This window comes from Pholcus phalangioides, unplaced genomic scaffold (assembly GCF_987345545.1).
Source record: "Pholcus phalangioides strain wild (caught in Gottingen) unplaced genomic scaffold, Ppha-v1.0 ptg000024l_1, whole genome shotgun sequence".
NCBI classification, from domain to species: domain Eukaryota; kingdom Metazoa; phylum Arthropoda; class Arachnida; order Araneae; family Pholcidae; genus Pholcus; species Pholcus phalangioides.
Genome location: NW_028301616.1, coordinates 33,284,063 through 33,304,823, shown reverse-complemented (window position 1 = coordinate 33,304,823; position 20,761 = coordinate 33,284,063). Strand labels below are relative to the sequence as shown.

Here is a 20,761-nt window from a genome sequence, read left to right as displayed (position 1 = left end):
ATTTTATCGAACTCAGCTTTGGCAGCTCGCAGCATCTCCGGGCCTAATCGACGGGCTCTCGCGTAAACCGGTACTCCTGTAGTTTCGATGTGATGCACCGTTTCGTGTGTTGCTTGCACTGGACTTGATGTTTCTTCCATGAGCTCTTTATATTCTTGTAATAGATTGTGGAAAATCTCATGTCCACATGTCACAGTTACTGCAGGGGAAACAGTTGGAGAAACAGTTGTTCCGGTTGTAGACCGTTCACCCCCGTTGTTGACCAAAACTCGGTTTCCCAAATCCACCGTGAGTCGGAATCTTTTCAGAAAATCGGCGCCGATTATTGGTCGGGATACATCAGCAATGGTAAACACCCATGAAAAAGTTTTTGCTAATCCGAGACTTAGTTTTATCATTTTCTTTCCGTATGTTTTTATTGTAGAACCGTTTGCCGCGGTAAGCGTGAGTAGTGACTGTGGTTTGTTTCTATCAGCTGCAGAAGGGGGTATTACGGAAATATCCGCACCAGTGTCGATGAGAAACGAAAGCTTGCTTAGTGGGTCTGCGATGAAAAGGCGACTGCTGAATGAAACCGACTCCCTCGTCGCCATTAGTTGTCGGTTTGGTCGTTTCCCGAATAGAAACTACATGGTTGCACACACTTACGGGCGTTGGGTCCGAATTCACGGTGATACCAGCAGAGATCGTTTCGAAACCTCATGGATTTTGCACCTTCGTGGCGGTTTCGATTGGGAGGACGTTGAGGGTTTCCGCGTTGTTCTCGAGATCGACGTAGCGCGTCAACTTGCAATGTCAATGTCTCTATTTTTTCAGTCAGCTGCTGCACGTCAAGTTGTTGTGGGTGATCGAGATTTGGTGAAATATTCTGTACTTCTGCTTTGCCGCTGACGCTGATGATCTTGTCTGCCATCTCCGATAACTTTTCCAACGTTTCTGAACTTGTGGAGAGGATTGCTTGAACTTGATATGGTAACCGTTGTATCCATAGACTTCGAAGTATTTCATCGCTGAGACGGCCACTGGACAGATCCCGCATTTCTCGGAGTAACGCCGAAGGTCGACGATCGCCCAGCTCGACTTCATACATCAAACGTTGTAAGCGTCGCTCATCTGGTTCAGCAAATTCAGCTTGGAGGCGTCTTTTTAGTGCGTCGTACATGTTTGCCGCCGGTGGATTCATGATGAGGTCACTCACATGTGCCAAAACACTCGTATCCATGGCTGCAACGGCTGTGTGGTATTTAGTGGCATCGGAGGTAATTCCACTCGCCAGGAACTGAGAATCCAATTGCTTGAACCATAGATGAGGTTGTTTGGCCCAAAACGGTGGGGCTTTGACAGCGACTCGGAACATTGCAGGTGGTTGCTCTGATGAATTGGGCATCGTTGGTTGCTCCGATGGATTGGACATCGTTATCGTTCGATGCCGGGTCACCAAACTGTGGTTCACAATACGACAAAATAGATAAAGAGAAATTTATTCACACAGAGGTGTTACAACCTTGTCGAGCGCCGGAAGAAGGAGCAATAATTCTTTTCTTTCTCCACGGACGCGCGCGCTTTCTCGTGACGATCGCAGCGCCACAAGTTGTTCATCGAAGATTTCTTAGGATCGCTGCTGATTGAATTTCTTGGTCATTGAAGAAATGGTGACTAAAGATTTCTGCTGAGTGCGTGCATTTTGGCTATTGAAGAAGATGATGAAGTGCATTTTTTGTTCATCGAAGAATACCAGCATGGCCCAAGGGTCTTTGACTACTTCCTTATATCTCTTAGTTGAGACAGAGAGGTGGGCAATGTTTTGGTTAAGAGGAGGTCGTCGAAGAAGATGATTAAGGATCACCACCGATTGAATTCCTCGGGAACTGAATATGATGACTAAGGATAGCTGTTGATTGAAATCCTTGGCCATTGAAGATGACTAAGGATCACTGGTAACCTAAGAGGATGACCAAGGTTTGCTGCTGATTCAATTCCTTTGCCTTCGAAGAAGATGGCTGAGTGAATGATTGAATTCCTTAGTCATTGAACAACATGATTTAAGATCACTAATTATTGTGTTTCTAGGTCATTGAATAAGATGACCAAACTGAAGCTTTTAGAACAAATCGGGTAGCCAATAAACTCGTACTGCTTCTTTTCAGCAAAACTATTATTCTTTTTTTTCACTTCTTTTCTCTACAAATCTCCGAACTCGTAATATCCCGGCGATGCAATGCACACGCAACATCAATCACATTGCGAAACACCGCATTTAATTAGCTTTTGTCCCTTAGTAATTTAATAACATCTACTGAAATAATTTATCGATAAGGGGGAAATCTTACGGAAGAAATTGAAATTTCAAGATACGATGCCAATAAAACAGTGATAAAAAATTAGAATGTTTAGCATAAGTAAAAAAAAAAAAAATGCTAAAACATATATGTATATAATAATTTTTTTCCTTCTATCTAAAGTAATTTGATATTATATGGTGTGCTGGTGTTAAGTAGATGGCGAGAGCAAATTTCACGAGGAGAGCCATAGAAGAGAAGAACTATTTTGCTCGTCTCACTGATGTCTCTATTTGCCAACGGAACTTCGCAAGGAGGCAGCTGGCTATAATCGAGAAAGTGGCTGGAACATTACCCCCTTATCTTTAAAGCTCGGAAAATGTTGCCTCAAACAGTTGCCGGGCAAACAACATGACTTTCCTTTCAGACATCATCTCATCCGATGGAAGAAAAGAGATCGGATTTCACTTCGAGACGTGTGCCACGCGCACACTCACTAAGAAAAGGGAACTCGTTTTCACTTTCAAAAGGATGGCGTAACATTCTGTCATCCATCTTGAGAAAAAAAAAATTCACGAGGAAAGTAAAGACGTATATAATTTCGTGTGAGTTTTTCTTGAAACTGATCTATTCCCAAAACTTTCTGTCCAATGATTGCCTTGAAGATGATAAATTTAAGGTAATTACGTGTAATCCACAAGGTGAAAATAATTGATGGAATTGCAACGAGAAAGGTTTCCTAATTTAGAAATTGTGTGAAGAAAGTCATGGAAATATTCATGATTCATAAACGAAAATAAGGAAACTCACCACCAGGGTGAAAACTGTTTTTTGTGGCATATGACAAATTATGCTATGTCATCAACAGGTCTCCCGTTTTTGAGAAAAAGAAATCGCATAGGTAGTGTCTCATGCGCAGATAGATTTTCAACAGCATGTTTTTACTACAAAATAAGCTCAACCAACGATTAGAAAATGCATTAAAGGCTGCTACAATCTGCTGGCAACAGTGTTCTTGCTCACCTTTACCGTTAAATGGCCACCTCTGTGATCAGACTCTTCAATCACGTGACTTCCAGTTCCGAAGACACAAAAAAGAATCTGATATTATCACAGATTTGACGGCACTGAAAGATGCAATTTCTAACTTCACTGTCTTCGACATTACAGCATAAATCGCAATATTGCGCCTCACCTTGTTGCAGAGTATATGGTAGGCAGCACCATAATAATCATTAACACAACTGTTATTCGTAAAGTGATTTGTAATGACAATGCCACCTATAAACTCTTATCTCTAACCCCCTCCCCTGCATGTTGACTTCGCGAACTAAAATCTTCGGTAGAACGTAAAATCCTGCGTTCTTTTTTACACCATCCATCGAATTAATCTAATAGAGCTTTCAAAACGAAACGCAATAATTACGAATACTCTCTATGACAGCGTTTCTCAAGCTTTCTGTACCTAAAGCACCTTTAAAGTATCTGAATCAATTCGACGGATCATCAACTTATAGCATGTGTTTGACCATTTTAACTCAATGTGAATATGATATCCGGAGCAACAGTTGAAAAAGAAAATATAATTCACCTATTTTCAAGACTGATTGCTGACCTCCAAGGAGACGGGGTTGGTATCCTTTGATAACGGACCACCTCCTGGTTCGCAGATCATGTGTTGAGAAATGCAGCTCTATACAGGGTGTATACTATCAACCACCCAAAAACTACGCCACGTGATTCCTTGTCAAAAACTAATAGTAAAAGTGTTTTCCGTTTTACGATCGGACGAATATTTCGATGGTTATAAAGTTTTGTGACGCGTCAGTGACGTTGATTGGGTCAGTTATGAGCCAAACACCTAACGAAAGTAAATTTGTCCCATTACAACGGGCTGCAACAATTTTTTTCGAAAAAAAAAAAATGAACTGAAATATTCAATCCCCGTCAGACGTCAAGTTCAGCTTTCTTCTTTCACGAATGACGATTTTTCTCTTCATGTAGTGGGATGTTATAACCTCGTTATTACGCGTTACCTCCGTCTACTGTATTGCCAAATTTGTCACCAAATTTTGTTCACCATAAGATTAGTTTGTTCACCAAACTGTATTGGTTTTAAAAAACTTCAATATATTTTTCCCAAAATGTGGTAATTTTTTTCTCCTTCGCTGTTAAGTCAAATATTTTGAGTGGGAAGCGCAAACAAAAGAACAACACTGGTTCTTACACGATTAGCTTTTTTTAATTTCTCTGAGAGTTGATAGCATTGTTAACGGCTTCAGAAACGCCAAGTTATACGTGGTGTACGTTCAGTGAATTTGACAAATTTTGGAAGTGAGGTAGTCAATTTTCAAAGCGTTATAACTATTGAATCGTTGGTGAAATAAAAAAAAACTCAAAACACTTAGCCATATGAGTATTTGACAAGAAATCACGTGGTGTAGTTTTTGGGCAGTCGATAGTGTTCACTCTGTATAATTAATTTACTTCATTTCAAAAGACGTCAATAAGGAATAAAAAGTACAAAAAAAAGACAGTTTTCTCGTTGAGCACGAGGAGGTGCTACGTCCGCTTAAAAAAGAATACTGGTATTATACTGTCAAAGATCTCGAAAACGTTCATTACATAAGATTGTTTTACTTTATCATGTTCATTTTAACCGTATACAGTATATGCATAAGGAAAATGACGGGTCGAAAGATGCCGTTCGTTGTATCTGAAAATTCCTTATAACAGGGTTTGACATAAGTTTTCGTCTGTAGATCGGAAAAAGAAAGCCGTGAACATTTTTATAGAAACGATAAATCTCGGAACGTAATTATTTTTTGTGTATTTTCAATATATTTTCTTTGCTCGTAAATTTAACAGATTTTTCGCTGGACTGTTTCTTCCTGTCGATAAATCAGTTTCCGGTCTAAGTAAATATTTTTCATTGGGTAATAATTTTTGCTCCTAGCGTCTTTTCCACTTAACTTTGGTTTTTTGAACTTTAAAAATTTCCGAGGATTATCGAGACAATACCGAGCTACGTCAGAGAAAATTATCACACTTTTGTCATGCGATAAACACCATATCTTATATCCGAGCTCCAGGTGGAGCAATATTATGTACAGTTTCAACGAGGTTATTTCCTGAGGAGAATTCGTTCTTATCTCTATTTCACATACGATACCTGTTATTAACATCCTGTAAATCAATGTTTTATCTATTTGTGAAACTCTTACGAAATATTTAGGATAATATTTGACTACTTTATTTACATAATTGAACTCGTATTTTGAAATTTAACCAGACTATTCGAGTATAGAAATGCTATTAATTGACGTTTTATGATTGGAGGCATCATACAAATATTATTAATTTATATTTTATGATTAGAGGCCGTACAAAAAATTTTGACGTGAATACGTCTTCTAAATCATCTGACGACACTGGTACATTCGCAGTTACGCAACGAAATAATTTAAACGGTCATATCTCAGCAAGTATTCAGATTATATTAGTGTTTTGTATGTCTGGGGATAGATATTGTTAAGACAAATCCAATGATACTATTCTGATCTCAATACCTCTTCTGGTCTAATATCAGAATTGGTGCCCGTTTTCGTAACGAAATTGTTTCGCGCTATACCTCGAGAAGTTCACAACGCACATTGGCGTCGTTAATTGAAATTTTATGGTTAGAATCCGAATAAAATTGTTATCAATTGACGTCTTATGATTGGGGGGCGTACAGAAATACAGAAATACTATTCATTTATATTTTATAATAACAGATCTGAAAGAGTTTGTATCAATGACATTTTATGATTGGAGGCCATGCAAAAAGTTCATTAATTGACATTTTATGATTCCAGGCATCATAAAAAGTTCATCTAATGGCATTTTGAAATTTAGAGGCTGTAAAAAAACGAGAAAATGTGTTTACTGATATTTTGATTAAAATCATTTTTATGCAAATTGTATTGCTTCATTAGAGGACGTATAACAATGTTGTTACTCGCGGCATTTTATGATTAGAGGTCGTGAACAATTTGATTAATTGGTATTTTATGATTACAGGTCATGCAAAAATGATATTGAGTTTGTGATTAGAAGCCGTATAAAGATTTTGATTTCGGCAGTTTCATCAGTTGCTATTTCACGACAGTAAAACTATTACATATGAAATTTTACTGTTATTTTTTCATATATATTTTTTTAATTTCATGATCAACAATATAATTTTTTTCTGTTTTGGATTCCTGTAAAAATTGACACTCAGGCACAGTGCCAAGTTTGTGTTACGTCCAGAGTGTTACGCTCCAACGCTGAAACTGGTAAATTTCTTGAACGGCAACTGATAGAATTTGCTTAATAATTTTAACATTATAGCTGGAGATATTAGAGAACAACTTCAGTAACTAATCTCATAATTACATTCTACAACGATGAAGTAATAGCAGAATAGAAAAAAAAAAAAGAAGTATTTTTCTTTGAATTCTTCATGCTTTTTGTTGTGCTTTCGAAATCAGAAGTTTTCAACTTTCATGTGATTTTTTTCCTTCTTAGTATTGTTTTTATTCTAAAAGTCGAAGAAATAAATAGTTTTTTTTTTCTTCACTTCTTAGAGTTGCGAAATTTCTTTGAGAAAGAAAGAAAACAAAAGAGAGAGAAAAGAAAATCCTGACACGGGGTTATGACAGGTCTTCACTTCTTGTTTTCGACTTGATTTTCTCAAAGTTCTGTCTGTTGTAGGTGAATGAAAAATAAAAATGATTTTTCTTATCCGTAGAGAATTCTAAAAAAATCAAATGTTGAAAGTACTAGTAGAGTCGAGTTCAGATAAAAAGCTTTGACTTCACGACGAGTTGATTGTGATTTTGTGAATTTTTTCTCCGCATCATAAATTTAAATGTTATTCGATAGTCAAAAATGTCAGTTAACATTAAAATGAAAACTATATTCTACCGAGTAATGAAAATGTTTAAATAAAATAATCCTAAGAAACTGTCCTAAAACCCAATTTTAAGGGACGCCGAAGTTAAATTGTTTCACCTTAACATTGTACGATGGCTTCAGGTTTGCCTAACGAATTATGGGTGACACGTGGAATAGTTTGTTGCTATATATAAAATCACTACAAGGAACATGCTATTTTCACGCAGAAATTTATAGATTTCTGACTGAAATCTGACGCATCGCGGTGAAAATCTTTTTATACAATGTATAATGATGTTTTTTCTGATAAAATATTCGGAAATTCTATCTGTACATTTATTATTTTTAACGGTACGTGATTGTATAACGATACGATATAATTTAATTTTGAAAACTATTTAACCCAACTTTCCCAAAAAAGAACTTTATTGAGCAGATTTTCAAAACTTAAGATGTCCGACTAATATAGTACATACTAATGTCATTTTGGAAGAAAATATCTTTAATTTTATTTTAATTTTTTTTTACGAAACACCCGTTTTTTGTGATTCCAAAACAGGACTTGTTTTGTTTATATGGCGCTTTGAACGTCAACTTTAGTGCTGTGTTTTTACATCAAGTGATCTGTGATTAAAAAAATTTGAACACGTTTTATGAAGAATGCTATTTTTTTTTTGACATTGTATAGAGTTTGAAAACACGATTTCTATAAATCTATCGATTACAAAATTTTGATCAGGTACTCTGTGCGTAAATTGCTAAAGGTTATGTCTATCAGATGCATTTGTCTAACTACAGTGTTTTACACCCTGGAGCTATATAGTAAGGGCTGTTTCATCCCTTTGAAGTCGCGCTTGCCGCCTTGGCCCAGTAGGCGTGGTCTCGGATCTACTGCGTGACGTAATTTCTCAAACACATTTTCTTAACAGACGGCATCAGCACACGAAACGTGCTGAAAATTGACGTGGCTTTGTTCACGTAGATGCTAGTTGCTTATTTTACTGTTTTAAGTGAGTGATCTCTCGTTCATAACGTTGTTTTAGTGTCAAGTACACGCGTGTAGTATTTTTACAATCTTATAATCTATAAGCTAAGAAATTGATCAAATCCAAGAAAGAGTTGGTAAGTAATAATGTATTTTGGTATTAGCATTCAAAATAATAATAATAACTTAAACATTTTACAAAAGGTTTTTTTAATATTTGCTTCCCATGTCTTTATGTTGCAATTGCATTGGTAATAACAAAGTCCAAGGCTTGTAAAAGCTGCACCTAATTCAAATGATAAGGGAAAGATAAGCAAAAATTATTAAGAAGTAATCAGAAGATAATTGAAATTATCTATCTTGAGAGATATAGATGGCTTCTTTCTCAGCCAGAGATATCAAGGAAACAGTTATTTTCCGGATATTATGCTGAGGTGAGCTCGGAAAGAAAAGTCATCACGTCTCCGCCGGGACTCGAACCCAGGCCTCTTGCATACCGGGCAAGCATGCTACCATCTACACCACTGGAGACACATGAATCTGCCTTCCTAATTTCACGCACTGTGTCGTGAGGCGTTGAAGTAGAGGCAGTAGTAGCCTCTCTTAACTTCACCCGGGGGCCATTTCCTGAAGTTAAGAGAGGCTACTAATGCCTCTACTTCAACGCCTCACGACACAGTGCGTGAAATTAGGAAGGCAGATTCATGTGTCTCCAGTGGTGTAGATGGTAGCATGCTTGCCCGGTATGCAAGAGGCCTGGGTTCGAGTCCCGGCGGAGACGTGATGACTTTTCTTTCCGAGCTCACCTCAGCATAATATCCGGAAAATAACTGTTTCCTTGATATCTATCTTGAGTTGTGGCTTTCAATCAACCCAACAAAAATTAAAAATCCATTATTATTTTTCACCATTTTGAGACACTTTCTATCAAAAATATTCAGTCTAGTACCATTTCATAGAAAGTGCTAAGAAAGGAAATCGGATATCTTAATAATGAAAAATAACATATTTAGATATTTTGATATTACGCTATTTTTCTTGAATATTCTTCGGATATGAAAATAGATTTGCATTTGAATGCCGAGTAATAACTTCGCCAAGCTATGGAAATAAATAACATAAATGTTCTATACAGTTCATGTATACTGTATAACCTCTCTATGACAATATTGTTTTGGTTATAGAAGCTCCCGAGTAGCACAGGGGTAAGAGGACCATCTTCCACTATGAAAATTACCGTCAAGACCACAGGATCGAATCCTGGCATAGAGCGTCAGAAACAAGTTCTTTACCTACCGAACCTTGGTCGACCACCGATAGATGGCTCCTTTATCTCTCACCCAACTCCACTGGTTGGAAATTGCCGTACGGCGGTATACGACCGGAGTTGGCGTACGGTAAAGTAGTTGTAGTATCGCCATAGACTTTGATAGTGAGCAATTTTTCTTGAATATTCTTCAGATATGAAAATAGATTTACATTTGAATGCCGAGTAATAACGTTACCAAGCAATAAAAATAAATTATATAAATAATCTGTACGAGTTTTTACACGCGAAACTTGCTGCTATTTCCCAGGACAGCTGAAGAAAAGAGTCCAATTTCCCCTCTTCCCCCTAAAAAAAGAAAAACTTTTCCATCTCATGCATAGAGAGGTATACCGGTGCTAAGTGCATCTGTTATTTATAGACGGACTGTATACCTTATATGCACATACATTCTAGAATTTTCTTACTGACCCGAGTGTCTGAAAGGGAAAAATCAATGCTGTTAAATTACGCCCTCGATTCCACTAAACCGGGATGCGAATGAAAAGATGAGAGTTCTAACATACTTTACTTGAGGTTTTTTTCGGAATAAAAGATTTCAAACCGAAAACCCCAAAGTAAGTAAGTTCTCTTTTCTCATTTATTTTCTTCTTACTTTTTTCCTTGCATAGGATAGGAACTCTTGGAAACTTTCTTTCCTTACTTACTACATATAAGGGGAAAAAGAAAATTGCTAGGGTAAAAGGAGAAAAGATCACTAAAGTGATTCCTTCAAATTCAGACGATTTGTAGTCTTCCATAGAAGAAGTGGACTCCTCTAGACTGAATTATGGATTACGTTTCTACTCTTACTTTTCTTTCTCCTTTTCTTAAAAAGGAACAACGTTGGCGCCGCGTGATTTTTAGATGAACCTGATGGTAGATTTTTCTTGAGTCTTTTACTGTCTATATATCGCTCAGTTTCACTAACCTCTGTGAAATAAAAAAAAAAATTAAATAAATCATAATGGACTAAGAAATTCAGGAAAAATGATGCAAGTTTGAATCAATATGCGTTTGAGCATAATATTTAGACTCGAGAAACTTTATTATGATTGATTGTCGTGGATTTGCAATAAAACCGAAATTGAATATATATATGTTGCTTTATTATTATTATTATTATGATTGTTGTTCTTTTTCGAATCAGTTGTGTATAGTTTGACAATTTTGAACGCATTTCATCCGTGGATAAAAATCGATATCATATGGAATATTCTTCTGCTAAATTGTGCAAGTTCCAAATTTAGAAGATTTTAGAGTAATGAAGTAATTTTAACATCTAATTCACTGGCAATTACAGTCAAATTCAGTTATAATGATTCTTCGATGATAATATCAATAATTATTATCGTCGGCGAGATATCCTATAAAAATAAACTTTGATTATTTTTGCTTATAACGTCTATGAAAACGCAACAATTTCGGATATAACGAAACTTTTTTTTGCTTCTGTTTTAAACGTGTTTTTCCAAATAACTATTAGAGCCATCACATTGAAGGAATGTTCGCCTGTTATTCTACTGATACAAACAATTCAGAAATAATATTTATTTCATGCAAGATTTTCGAAAGTCTGGCTAGAAAGATGTTTCAAAGATCTTATTTTACTCTGCATATATATGTTGCAAGGCTGATGGTATTGATATCATTTGCGAGCTATTAGTTAATTGCTACACTGAGCCATTCAGCATATACACGCTCCAAGAAGGAGAAATATTCCATCGGCCTCCATAGCTTAGAAGTAGAGCACTCGTCCGGCATGCGAGAGACCGGGATTCGAGTCCTCGTGGAGGCGGAGATGATTTGAAGGTGAGAGATTATATTTTCTCACTGACACGCGTCTGATAAAGTCTACCCTGATTTTGCGTAAATTTGCGTCTGAAGATCTTGCATTAACGAGTGGAGAGAGGACATCTTTCTCTATATTTATTACATGGTTGACACCCCGACTTGCTGTTTGGTTTTGCCTGGACATCGTCGTATGTTCTCGTAATTTTGTACGTGTTCTCGGCATTTTTTTTATTAACCCTTCCAATGTTTTTTTTCCTTCTCGCTTTTTCTTTCAATGAAATGTATATTTTTTATTCCTCCATTCATCAAAATTGGAAACAGTAAAAAGGTTCTAAAAAACAGGTTAAAAGAGAGTATTTCTAGTTAGATTATATATATATTTTTTAAATGCTTGGAAGTACCAGATTACTTACACAAACAAGTTGTAGCGATTCAATAACGATAGACGATGTGGTATATATATAGAGATTGCGGGGGACGTCTATGAGTGAATATTCATCATAATAGTAGGTAATGATTTTCTAAACTTAGAACTTTGAATTTAATTCACATTTCGCTATTCGTGAACCATACACTCAATCATTGGCGATAAATGCTGAAAACTCCAAGGTCAAATATCTCTGTTAATATTGGATTTGAAACTCTGAATTTCTTTTTGTAAATGACACATTTCTTAGAGCCGCATTTATATTTCACTATAATTGGAAGTTTTAGCACATGGGGTACACATAAAAAGTTAATTATATATATTTTTATGCATACAAGACCCCCTTGTAAAATTTAAGACATTTTGAGTAACCAGCAAAGCCATTTGAAAACTTTTTGTAATTGAAAAAGTGTATGTTTCTAAAGTCAATGGTTGCAGAGATATCAGCGCTATGGAAACAGTTTGGTACAGCTTGTATACCGAACATTATTTTGCAAAGGTGTCCGTGGTCTTCATTTCATTGGCATTACAGAATCCATGGCGTTCATTTCATTGGCATTATAGAGTCCATGGCATTCATTTCATTGGCATTATAGAGTCCATGGCATTCATTTCATTGGCATTATAGAGTCCATGGCATTCATTTCATTGGCATTATAGAGTCCATGGACATTCATTTTAATGGCACAGAGTGCTCGTGGACTTCATAATATCGGTACAAAGGGTCCGTTGAACACAAAAAAGCAATCCAATATTCCTATTGTAAATGAAAAGAAACGAAAATATGCTATACACACAAAGTTTTTACTAAATTTCGTATCATCACCAAAAGGCTCTTCGCGCACAGCAAAGAGGTCAGAATGATTCAAAAATGACAACGAAGGTTTCTTGACTTATACACATTCTAACTGTTTTCTGTTTCGGATCAATATCTAGTAAGCAGTTTCAGCTCATTTCTTCTTTATATAAAGAATATCAATTTCATTTTATGTACTGAACCCGCACATCCGTAATAAAAATTCGTATTACCGACTCGGCAGATGTTGGCTCTGTATCATCATCGTAGACATTCAAACACTACTAAAAAAAGCCAATCTATCCTTTATTGACCATCTAGTTACACCGGTCGAACATAAAGTCCTTTTTCTCATTAGGATCTCATTTCCATCTTATCTGGCGAGAAACACTCCCAACCCCTTTCGCTTCTCGTTCTCCGAAGACACAAACCAATAAGTAAATTTTCTTAATCGAATTACTATATTTGATTAGTGTCCCGTTAAGTTTTGTTATCGTGCACTGAGAAAAAAAAGGATAAACTCTCGATTTTTACGATAACGGGCGAATTCTACTTTGGAATCCGATGACTAATTACGATGAACTTATCATCGCGCACGAATTTTGAGCTCCTTCCAACGTTTAATTCGATTAATGCTGAAAGACATTTTATCACGCAAAGTTTCTTGCTCTAGTATATCTTGGTATGATGAATTATGGATATTTATTCATGTATTTGTTCCGTCCCTGACATAATGGAATGGAATTTATAAGGGTTGATCGCGTATGAAACACCCGTTCGAATGGATTTATTATGGTCGAATCGAAGGTATATCTGTTGGCGTCGCAGAATTAAACAAAACGATATATCCCGGGTGCTAATTGTCATTGTTTTTTTTTTATTTAATAGCAGTCATTGGCAATAAATGGGTTTGAACCCCGTTGGCGGTACAGTGGTCTTCGGCTGAAGTTAGTTATCTGCGGTTTTCTAACTTCGAGGCACGAAGTCGAACAGGTCAGTATACAATTTGGGATAATTAAGTTGGGAAAAGATCTTTAAATACCGTTAAAACGGTTTACCCATATTTACTGCTGTTTTTTTTTCTCCAATACTCCTCCGTTTTTCGAATCCCAATATCTCAGTGAATATTACACTGAAGAACATGGGATATTTTTTGTTGGCATTAGGAAAGACAGGGCAACAACTTTCTCATTGGGTTTTGGGGAAAATGAGGGACTGTGTAAAAAGTTATTTATTATATTTATTTTATTATTTAATTAATAATTATATTATTTTACTAAAGTTAATTTTTATATTTTAACTATCTATAATACCCGGCGCTGCCCGGGTTTTCTTCATTTGCTGGGAGGATTGAAAAAGTTACAAATCATTGTAAAGGCATATGCATGACTGAAACGACTAGGGAACCACGGTAACCAAAGTAAATATCCCAAAAGTGATGTGATGTCGTGAAGTGAAAATGTCGTATAACTTTTCGCTCGTCTTAAACCTTAAGTCCGGTCGTCCACTGGAAAATACCACGCACCAAAACAAGTCGCGCGCATGTGCAGGACCATTGTAGTAGTCTTGCGCACACACGCGACTTGTTCTGCGACTTGCATTAGCTCGTGGTAGCCCCCAGTGGCCTACCGACTTAAATCAGCATAGCAGAAATTCCTAAACCCACTGTATGTTGTATGTTATTTTACGGAGTGGTCTTTCTTCTGATTTTGTCAGGTGCAAAGTAAAGGAGGGTAAGAAAATTTCTTCTATTGAGAAATAAGTTTTTTACATAAGGGGTTCAACAACCTCCGGCCTGCGGGTCATATGCGGCCCACCAATAAGTTCCATCTGACCCTCAAAAGGTGCTCCGGTAGAAAAGTATCAATACACACAATATGATGAAAGTATGTATTGACCATATTTCCTTCACAAAAATACGGGATTCATACGGAATATCACTAATTATTGCAAAAAAAAAAAAAAAAATAAATAAATAAAAATAAATAAAAATGTCAAAGTTACATATGACAGTAAAAAAACTGCTTAAAGCAAGTAACATTGGCAATTACTGCCAAAAAAAACTGTTTAAGCCAAGTAAGGTCATCAATTACGTCAAAAAATCTAAGGTAAATAAGATAAACAATTACAGCCGAAAAAATAATTGTAGATAAGTAAGGCTGCCAATTGGATTATAGCTAAAAATTGTCAAAGACAAGTAAATTTTCAATTATAGCCAAAAAAAAAATTGTCCAAGGTATTAATTTATGTCATGAAAATAATCTCCACATTGTTGATTTAAAAAATTAAAGCAAGCACGCCTTGTTGAAAATAAGGGGAAAATGGGACATTTTTTATGAATTTTATGTTGGGATGACAAAAATAACTGGAATGGCCCTTTAAAATACTGTTCATGTATGGTCATTCCATATCTATGCAAGTTTCTCGCCAGCCAGTAGCTGAATTACCACATATCTGGCCCACGGACTGAAAAAGTTGCGCACCTTCCTGCTTTACATGATATCCGGAGTTGCCATTGCTCAAATAAAAACCTTTCAACAAGACGAGAGGGATTATTAAATCCTGTCAAATAAGCTTCATTTGACCGACTTCAAGTTACGAATTGGAAAGTTTCGTAATCCACTTGACATTGTTTTCTCCTAACTACATGAAAATTTCATGTGGAGAAAGAAATACGCATTCGCTGACTATACAGTTCGTATTGTGCAATTTGGATATTTTTCAAACACTGCAATCAAAATCTCTAGAAAATTTTCAAGGAGGTCACAGGTAAGAAGAAGAATTCCTCATGGTACAATATCATTGCCTTCCGTTCGGTTCGGAAGGAGTTTCAGTTTATTGCGTAGAAAATGTTGTTAGAATCGATATCCACTGGTAGCATATGATCCCTAGGGGGAATAATGACCCATCCTGTTCTGAACAGACAGAATAAGAGCCTTCCCATTAAGTGTTTATAGCTATCGGTGCGTTTGACGAAGAAGCTTTTATACACCGCGAGCAGATACTGCTTCAATAATATATACGTCGTCTATTAACTCGGTATTCAAGAGCCATCTAGGTGGTAGGTCCGCTTTTTTTCCCCTCTCTCGTTGTTTTACTACAACCCTCATGTCGGTTAATTTAATAAAAGTGACTAGAGTGAAATGTAGATTTCTATTGTCCGTTTTTGCAACATGGAAAAAATTGTGGAACCAAATTGAATTGCAAAAGATGTTTCATGCAGAAGATGTCTCAGAACTCTACCGCTGTGAAATAAGAGGAGTCGTAGCACTGCGTCAAGACGAAGTCCAATGGAACCTAGGATCGGTCACAAATGAATTTTTTACACGTTTCATACCTAAGAATTCATTTTTTCAAAAATTTCCGAAATTTTTTCGAATTTTTGATACTCAAAAAATACATTAGAAACATTAATGCCGGAAAATATTTTTTCACTTTTTTCTTCAAATTTTCAATTTATTATTTTTTTACAGAATTTTATTACTAAATTTTGTACATAATAAATCACACTTTTCCAGGAGGCACTTTCTCCTTGAAACCATCTCAAAAATCCACTAACTTGAAGTTCTGCCCCCCCCCCCTTATTAAAATCCCCAAAGTTCATATTCCCCCGTATTTCTATAACTTACACAATCCTTTAAGTTAGGGCTGAACTCCCTGAGGTTAATAGAAAAAATTCTACAGTTAGGGAAAAGCAGCCCACACACATTTGTGGCATTAGGGTCTGAAAGGGTTAACGCCTGTGACCAGGAGAAGAAAATTTTTTTTTTCTCTTTTACGCCTCGCATGAATTTTCCCTGTCACTCGCCATGATGTGAGGCAAAGTTGCCATACGAAGGTTTTTAACAGCTGGTTGATGAGAAGATATATTTAGGAGAGAGAGAGAAGATTCTACTGCCCTTGTGGGGAATTGAATCCACGCTCTAAACCACTAGACTACAAAGGCAACGAATATCTCGATCCCTTTCTTGGAGCTAGTGTGCACTGAAAGGGACCGTACATGGACGGTCGGACCTAATTCAGGCGAAAGCTCACAATTGCTGAGACTGCCACTAGATGGCGACTAATCCGAGCATGATGTCACTACGTTATCCATAATTTCATTTGGTCACCGTATCCCAAAAAGCCAAATTTAAAAAGTTTTTCCTATCTTTCCTGAACAAAACATAGCAAACGAAGGTTTTCAACAGCTGGCTGATGCGAAGATATATTTAGGAAAGAGAGAAAATTCAACTGCCCCTGCGTTTCCCCGCAAGGGGGTATTAGAATTTTCTGTCTTATATACCTGGATAATAATTCGCGAAGCGTAGAAGCATATTTCCAACTGGCAAAAAAGTATCTAAATAACGTGTAGAATTCAGTCAAATAAGCTATTTATATTGTAAGCGGGATTATAGTTATTATAACAAGAGAAGTAACTTTTCATTTGGTCACCGTATCCCAAAAAGCCAAATTTAAAAAGTTTTTTCCTATCTTTCCTGAACAAAACATAGCAAACTTCCATTTCTATTTAAGTGCAGAATTCGTTGAAAAATTTGAATTGGAAAATAACTGAAAAAATGAGGAAAAAGAACCGCATATGAAGTGTAGGATGAGCTTCTCGTTTTAGTTAATGCGTTTGTTTCTTGATTTTCAGCGATTCAAATATCTAAGAAAAGTATTCAAATACCTAAGGAAAATACGTGAATTCTTTTTTTGGGAGGGCTTATGAGTGAGACAGAGCAACAACGTTCTAATTGGGTTTTTTTTATGACATGGTGTGAGTATGAAAGTTAATTTCTTTTTTATTTTAGTAGCTATACTATTCCTTGCAATAGGATTGACGTAGCTGAGGTCTACACAGATAATTAATTGGATACTTTTCCTAATTGGAAGTATGCCTCTAGGGTCAACGGTTCTCGAGTTATCCTACGATGCAGGGACTTTCCCATGCACCCTGTATGTTTTTTTTTAATGCCAGCAAATTAATACAATTCTTATCTTAGATTTTTCTATCACCGCCCTTGAGTTATAGTTTTCAGTTTATAGTCGTTTGTCTAATAATCACGGTGGAGAGAGCTTTTTTTTCTCGAAGGGTAGACCAGCTAGTCCCGTAACCCATTGAACACTCAATCAAATTTCAATCCTTTCACTTAAAAATCGAGAGAATTTCGATTCATTCTCTCACCGTCGATCCGTGTGTTATATGTACACAAGGTTTCTGCGACACATCTCGTTCTCAAGATCAATTTCACGGTGCGTTACAACGAGACTTATTAGGTTTATCGACGATAATTTCACATCATCGTACTTCCGGGAAATCGCGTGAAACTTTTCGCAAAAGACATTCGAAGTTTTCAGAAAGTATCGCCTGCCAATGTCTCAGAGACACTATTTGGAGCCAAAGAGAGAACGAGGGAGAGAGAGAGAGAGAGGCGGCTGGATTTTTATCTCATTGGGACCGTAAATCTAAACTCTATTAAGAAGGATTTTCTAGATAAGGATTATATCGACTGAGAATCGATCGGGAAGGACTCCAAAGAAAATCAATATGAATTGCTTGGCTACACAGCCAAGGACATCCTTCAAGGGGGGGACTGACTATACTTAACGAGCTCTTTCATAGGGGGGAAAAATAAAACAACAGAATTCTCGTTAAACGAAAAAAAATAGAAAAGAAATTAATATAATTTATTAATGAGAAATTAATTCTTTTGATGAACATAATGAGAAAAGTATGGTAATTCATCAATTAATTGTGTAAGAAGCACTTGCTTTGCTTTTAATTTTCTTCGTGAACGTAAGTGAAGCTCTCCATTTTCCTGCACCTTGTTGAGGAATTGATAGAGAGTTTCTTTAAGACAAAGAAAAGCCTCCGTCTGTTAGAGTTCGTTTTCTTCTCAATGTTTCACCAATGTTGGTGGTTAACATCATCGGATATTACGCCATTGACGAGGATTGCACGCGAGAAATAACGGTAATGTATATATTTTTGAATTTACCTTTATTTCTTAAATATAATCCACGTCAGCGTATATACACCGAACATGCGAGGGGTGTTCCAGGAATTCGTAAATGGTTTAATAATTCATAAAAATTTGAGTTGGTGTTTGAATGTTGGTTTGCGAAAAAGTTATTGTCACGAAAGGGAACTTTCGACCAATTTTTCGTCAATAGAGGACGTTGCTTGAAATGAAATTAATGTTAATTGGGTCCCTGAACCTTTCTTCAATTTCTTCTGTGTCTGGATTGTAAAGCTTCAGCTGGTGATTCCTGGTTGAAATCAAAGAACTTTACCAAAACCGCTTTATCCACCAATGTCAACATCACAATGAAAACCTCATGTAAGTGCCAGTAACGGAAAAAGATTGAGAAATGAGCTGTTATACCTACATCATATATTTTACAGGACTCTGATTTGCATATTTCCAGTGATTTTCTTTCAAGCAAAATATGAATTTTTTTCTGTGTGGGGGGGGGGGATTCCCCTTCCGGTAGAATAAATTTTTTGCAAACCGCATTCACATTTTACGATTCCTTCAGTTTTTATGCATTTTTAAACTATTTACGAATTTATGGGATACCTTGTATTTGGAAAGCTTAAGAAATGAAAGTGCGTTTATATATCCCCACGTTTTCGTACAGAAAATGTTGATTCCTCTCCACACACAAGCAGTGTCAGTGCATTAGCAGTAGAATTTGCCGCTGCTTAGGCTGTATGAAGCTAAAGAACGAACAAAATATCGTGATTGGTGGCAGTTTGCTCAAAATGTAGGCAAACGAATGGCTCTTCCGCAAAAGAACCAACGAGGATATTTCACGTGCTATATATATACAATGTTAAGATGCATTTTTTTTCGGCTTTGCTTGCAAGCTTTTTTTCGGTGGTTATCGACGTATTTTTATGACCAATTTTGATGTATTTGTTGTATACATTGACGTTATAAGAAGACAAAACAAAAAAGAATGATTGGTCGATTCTGAGGACGCACCTAAAAGCGCGCGATCAATGGAAATACCATCAGCAGTGGTGAAAAAAAAATTCGATGTCTTTTTCTTTGTTTTACGAGTCGTTTTCAGTGACAAGAATTTCGTCTCTGGTGAAAATTTTTTGAACAAGAAAGTGTAGCATCTCTCCTCATCCTCAAGTCGGGATGATCGTAAAAGTTTGATAAAAGATCTTTTACAAAACTTTCGAAAAGAAGACCCAATCAATAAGCATATCGGTTACATTCACTCGAATGTAATTGATACGCTCATTAGTTGAATTTTTTAAGCTTTTAAAACACTTTTATACTGTAAATGCCTGCCTTAGGCCGGGATTACACTATGAAAGTTTTGCAAAAGCTCTTTGATAGTATTTGAAAAATTCAACCAATAAAATCACCACTTGCATTTGCTCGCATGTAACCGATGCGCTTATTAGTTGAATTTTTCCAGTTTTATAAAAGATCTTTTATCAAAATGTTGTAGTGTAATCCCGGCATTAACGAAAGTCCAGTCCTTTAGCGTGTACTAGTCCTTAAAATTTACGTGTAGCAACCAGTATAATTTTCTGCAAATTTCGTTCAATGCTCTTATTAAATAAACTAAACATGCTGGAAAATATTTTTCTAAGGCCAGCATTACACTATTAAAGTTTGATAAAAGTTCTTTTAATAAAACTTAAAAGATGAAATCAATAAGCGTACTGTCACATTTTAGCGAGTGTAACCAATAGGTTCATTTTGTATAAAATATCTTTTATCAAACTTTTATATTATAATCTTGGCCTAAAATAAATTTTTGTATGTTTTGAAAAATTCCGATATGGATCTTTCTTCATGTGACGTTTCATTGACGTAAATTTTGTCTCTTGTGCTAACTTGTTTAATCTAGGGCTCCTTGAAATTTCAGACCGACTTATCCGCCATCTTTGGACAAAGTGTTACGTCATTGCTCCCTATCCTTTTATTTTTAACGATTAGTCCTCACTTTGAACAAAAAAAAAAAAAAAATTGGTTTTCACGCTCTACGATGGAGGACGATACTTCCGCTCGGTTGTATAGGCATCCCAGTTTAATCAGAAGTCGTACCACGTCCCAGTCGTTAACGAGAATCATATCCCAGAGCGCTTTCTAGTCCTTGAAAATGACTTACCATTACCTTGAAATTTCATTCATTGCTCCCAATGAATGAGCTAAATTTTTTATAAAAATTTGTCTCTAAAATAATCTTGTGTACATTGTAAAAAATCCCGATAAAGATTTTTTCGCATGCGACGTTTTCAGTGACG

At 36.2% G+C, this 20,761-nt stretch overlaps 1 protein-coding gene across 1 annotated transcript; it reads right to left on the bottom strand.

Annotated features, from left to right (window-relative positions):
• Positions 1-592: 592 nt before the first annotated feature.
• LOC149069266 (uncharacterized) lies at positions 593-1,414 on the bottom strand. Its single transcript, XM_089250364.1, has one exon. The coding sequence runs from the start codon at positions 1,412-1,414 to the stop codon at positions 593-595; it is 822 nt and encodes a 273-aa protein (XP_089106490.1).
• Between the last annotated feature and the right edge of the window lie 19,347 nt (positions 1,415-20,761).

Coding starts and splice junctions, on each gene's coding strand:
- LOC149069266 (XM_089250364.1), bottom strand. CDS start 1,414: ATGTCCAATCCATCGGAGCAACCAACGATGCCCAATTCATCAGAGCAA.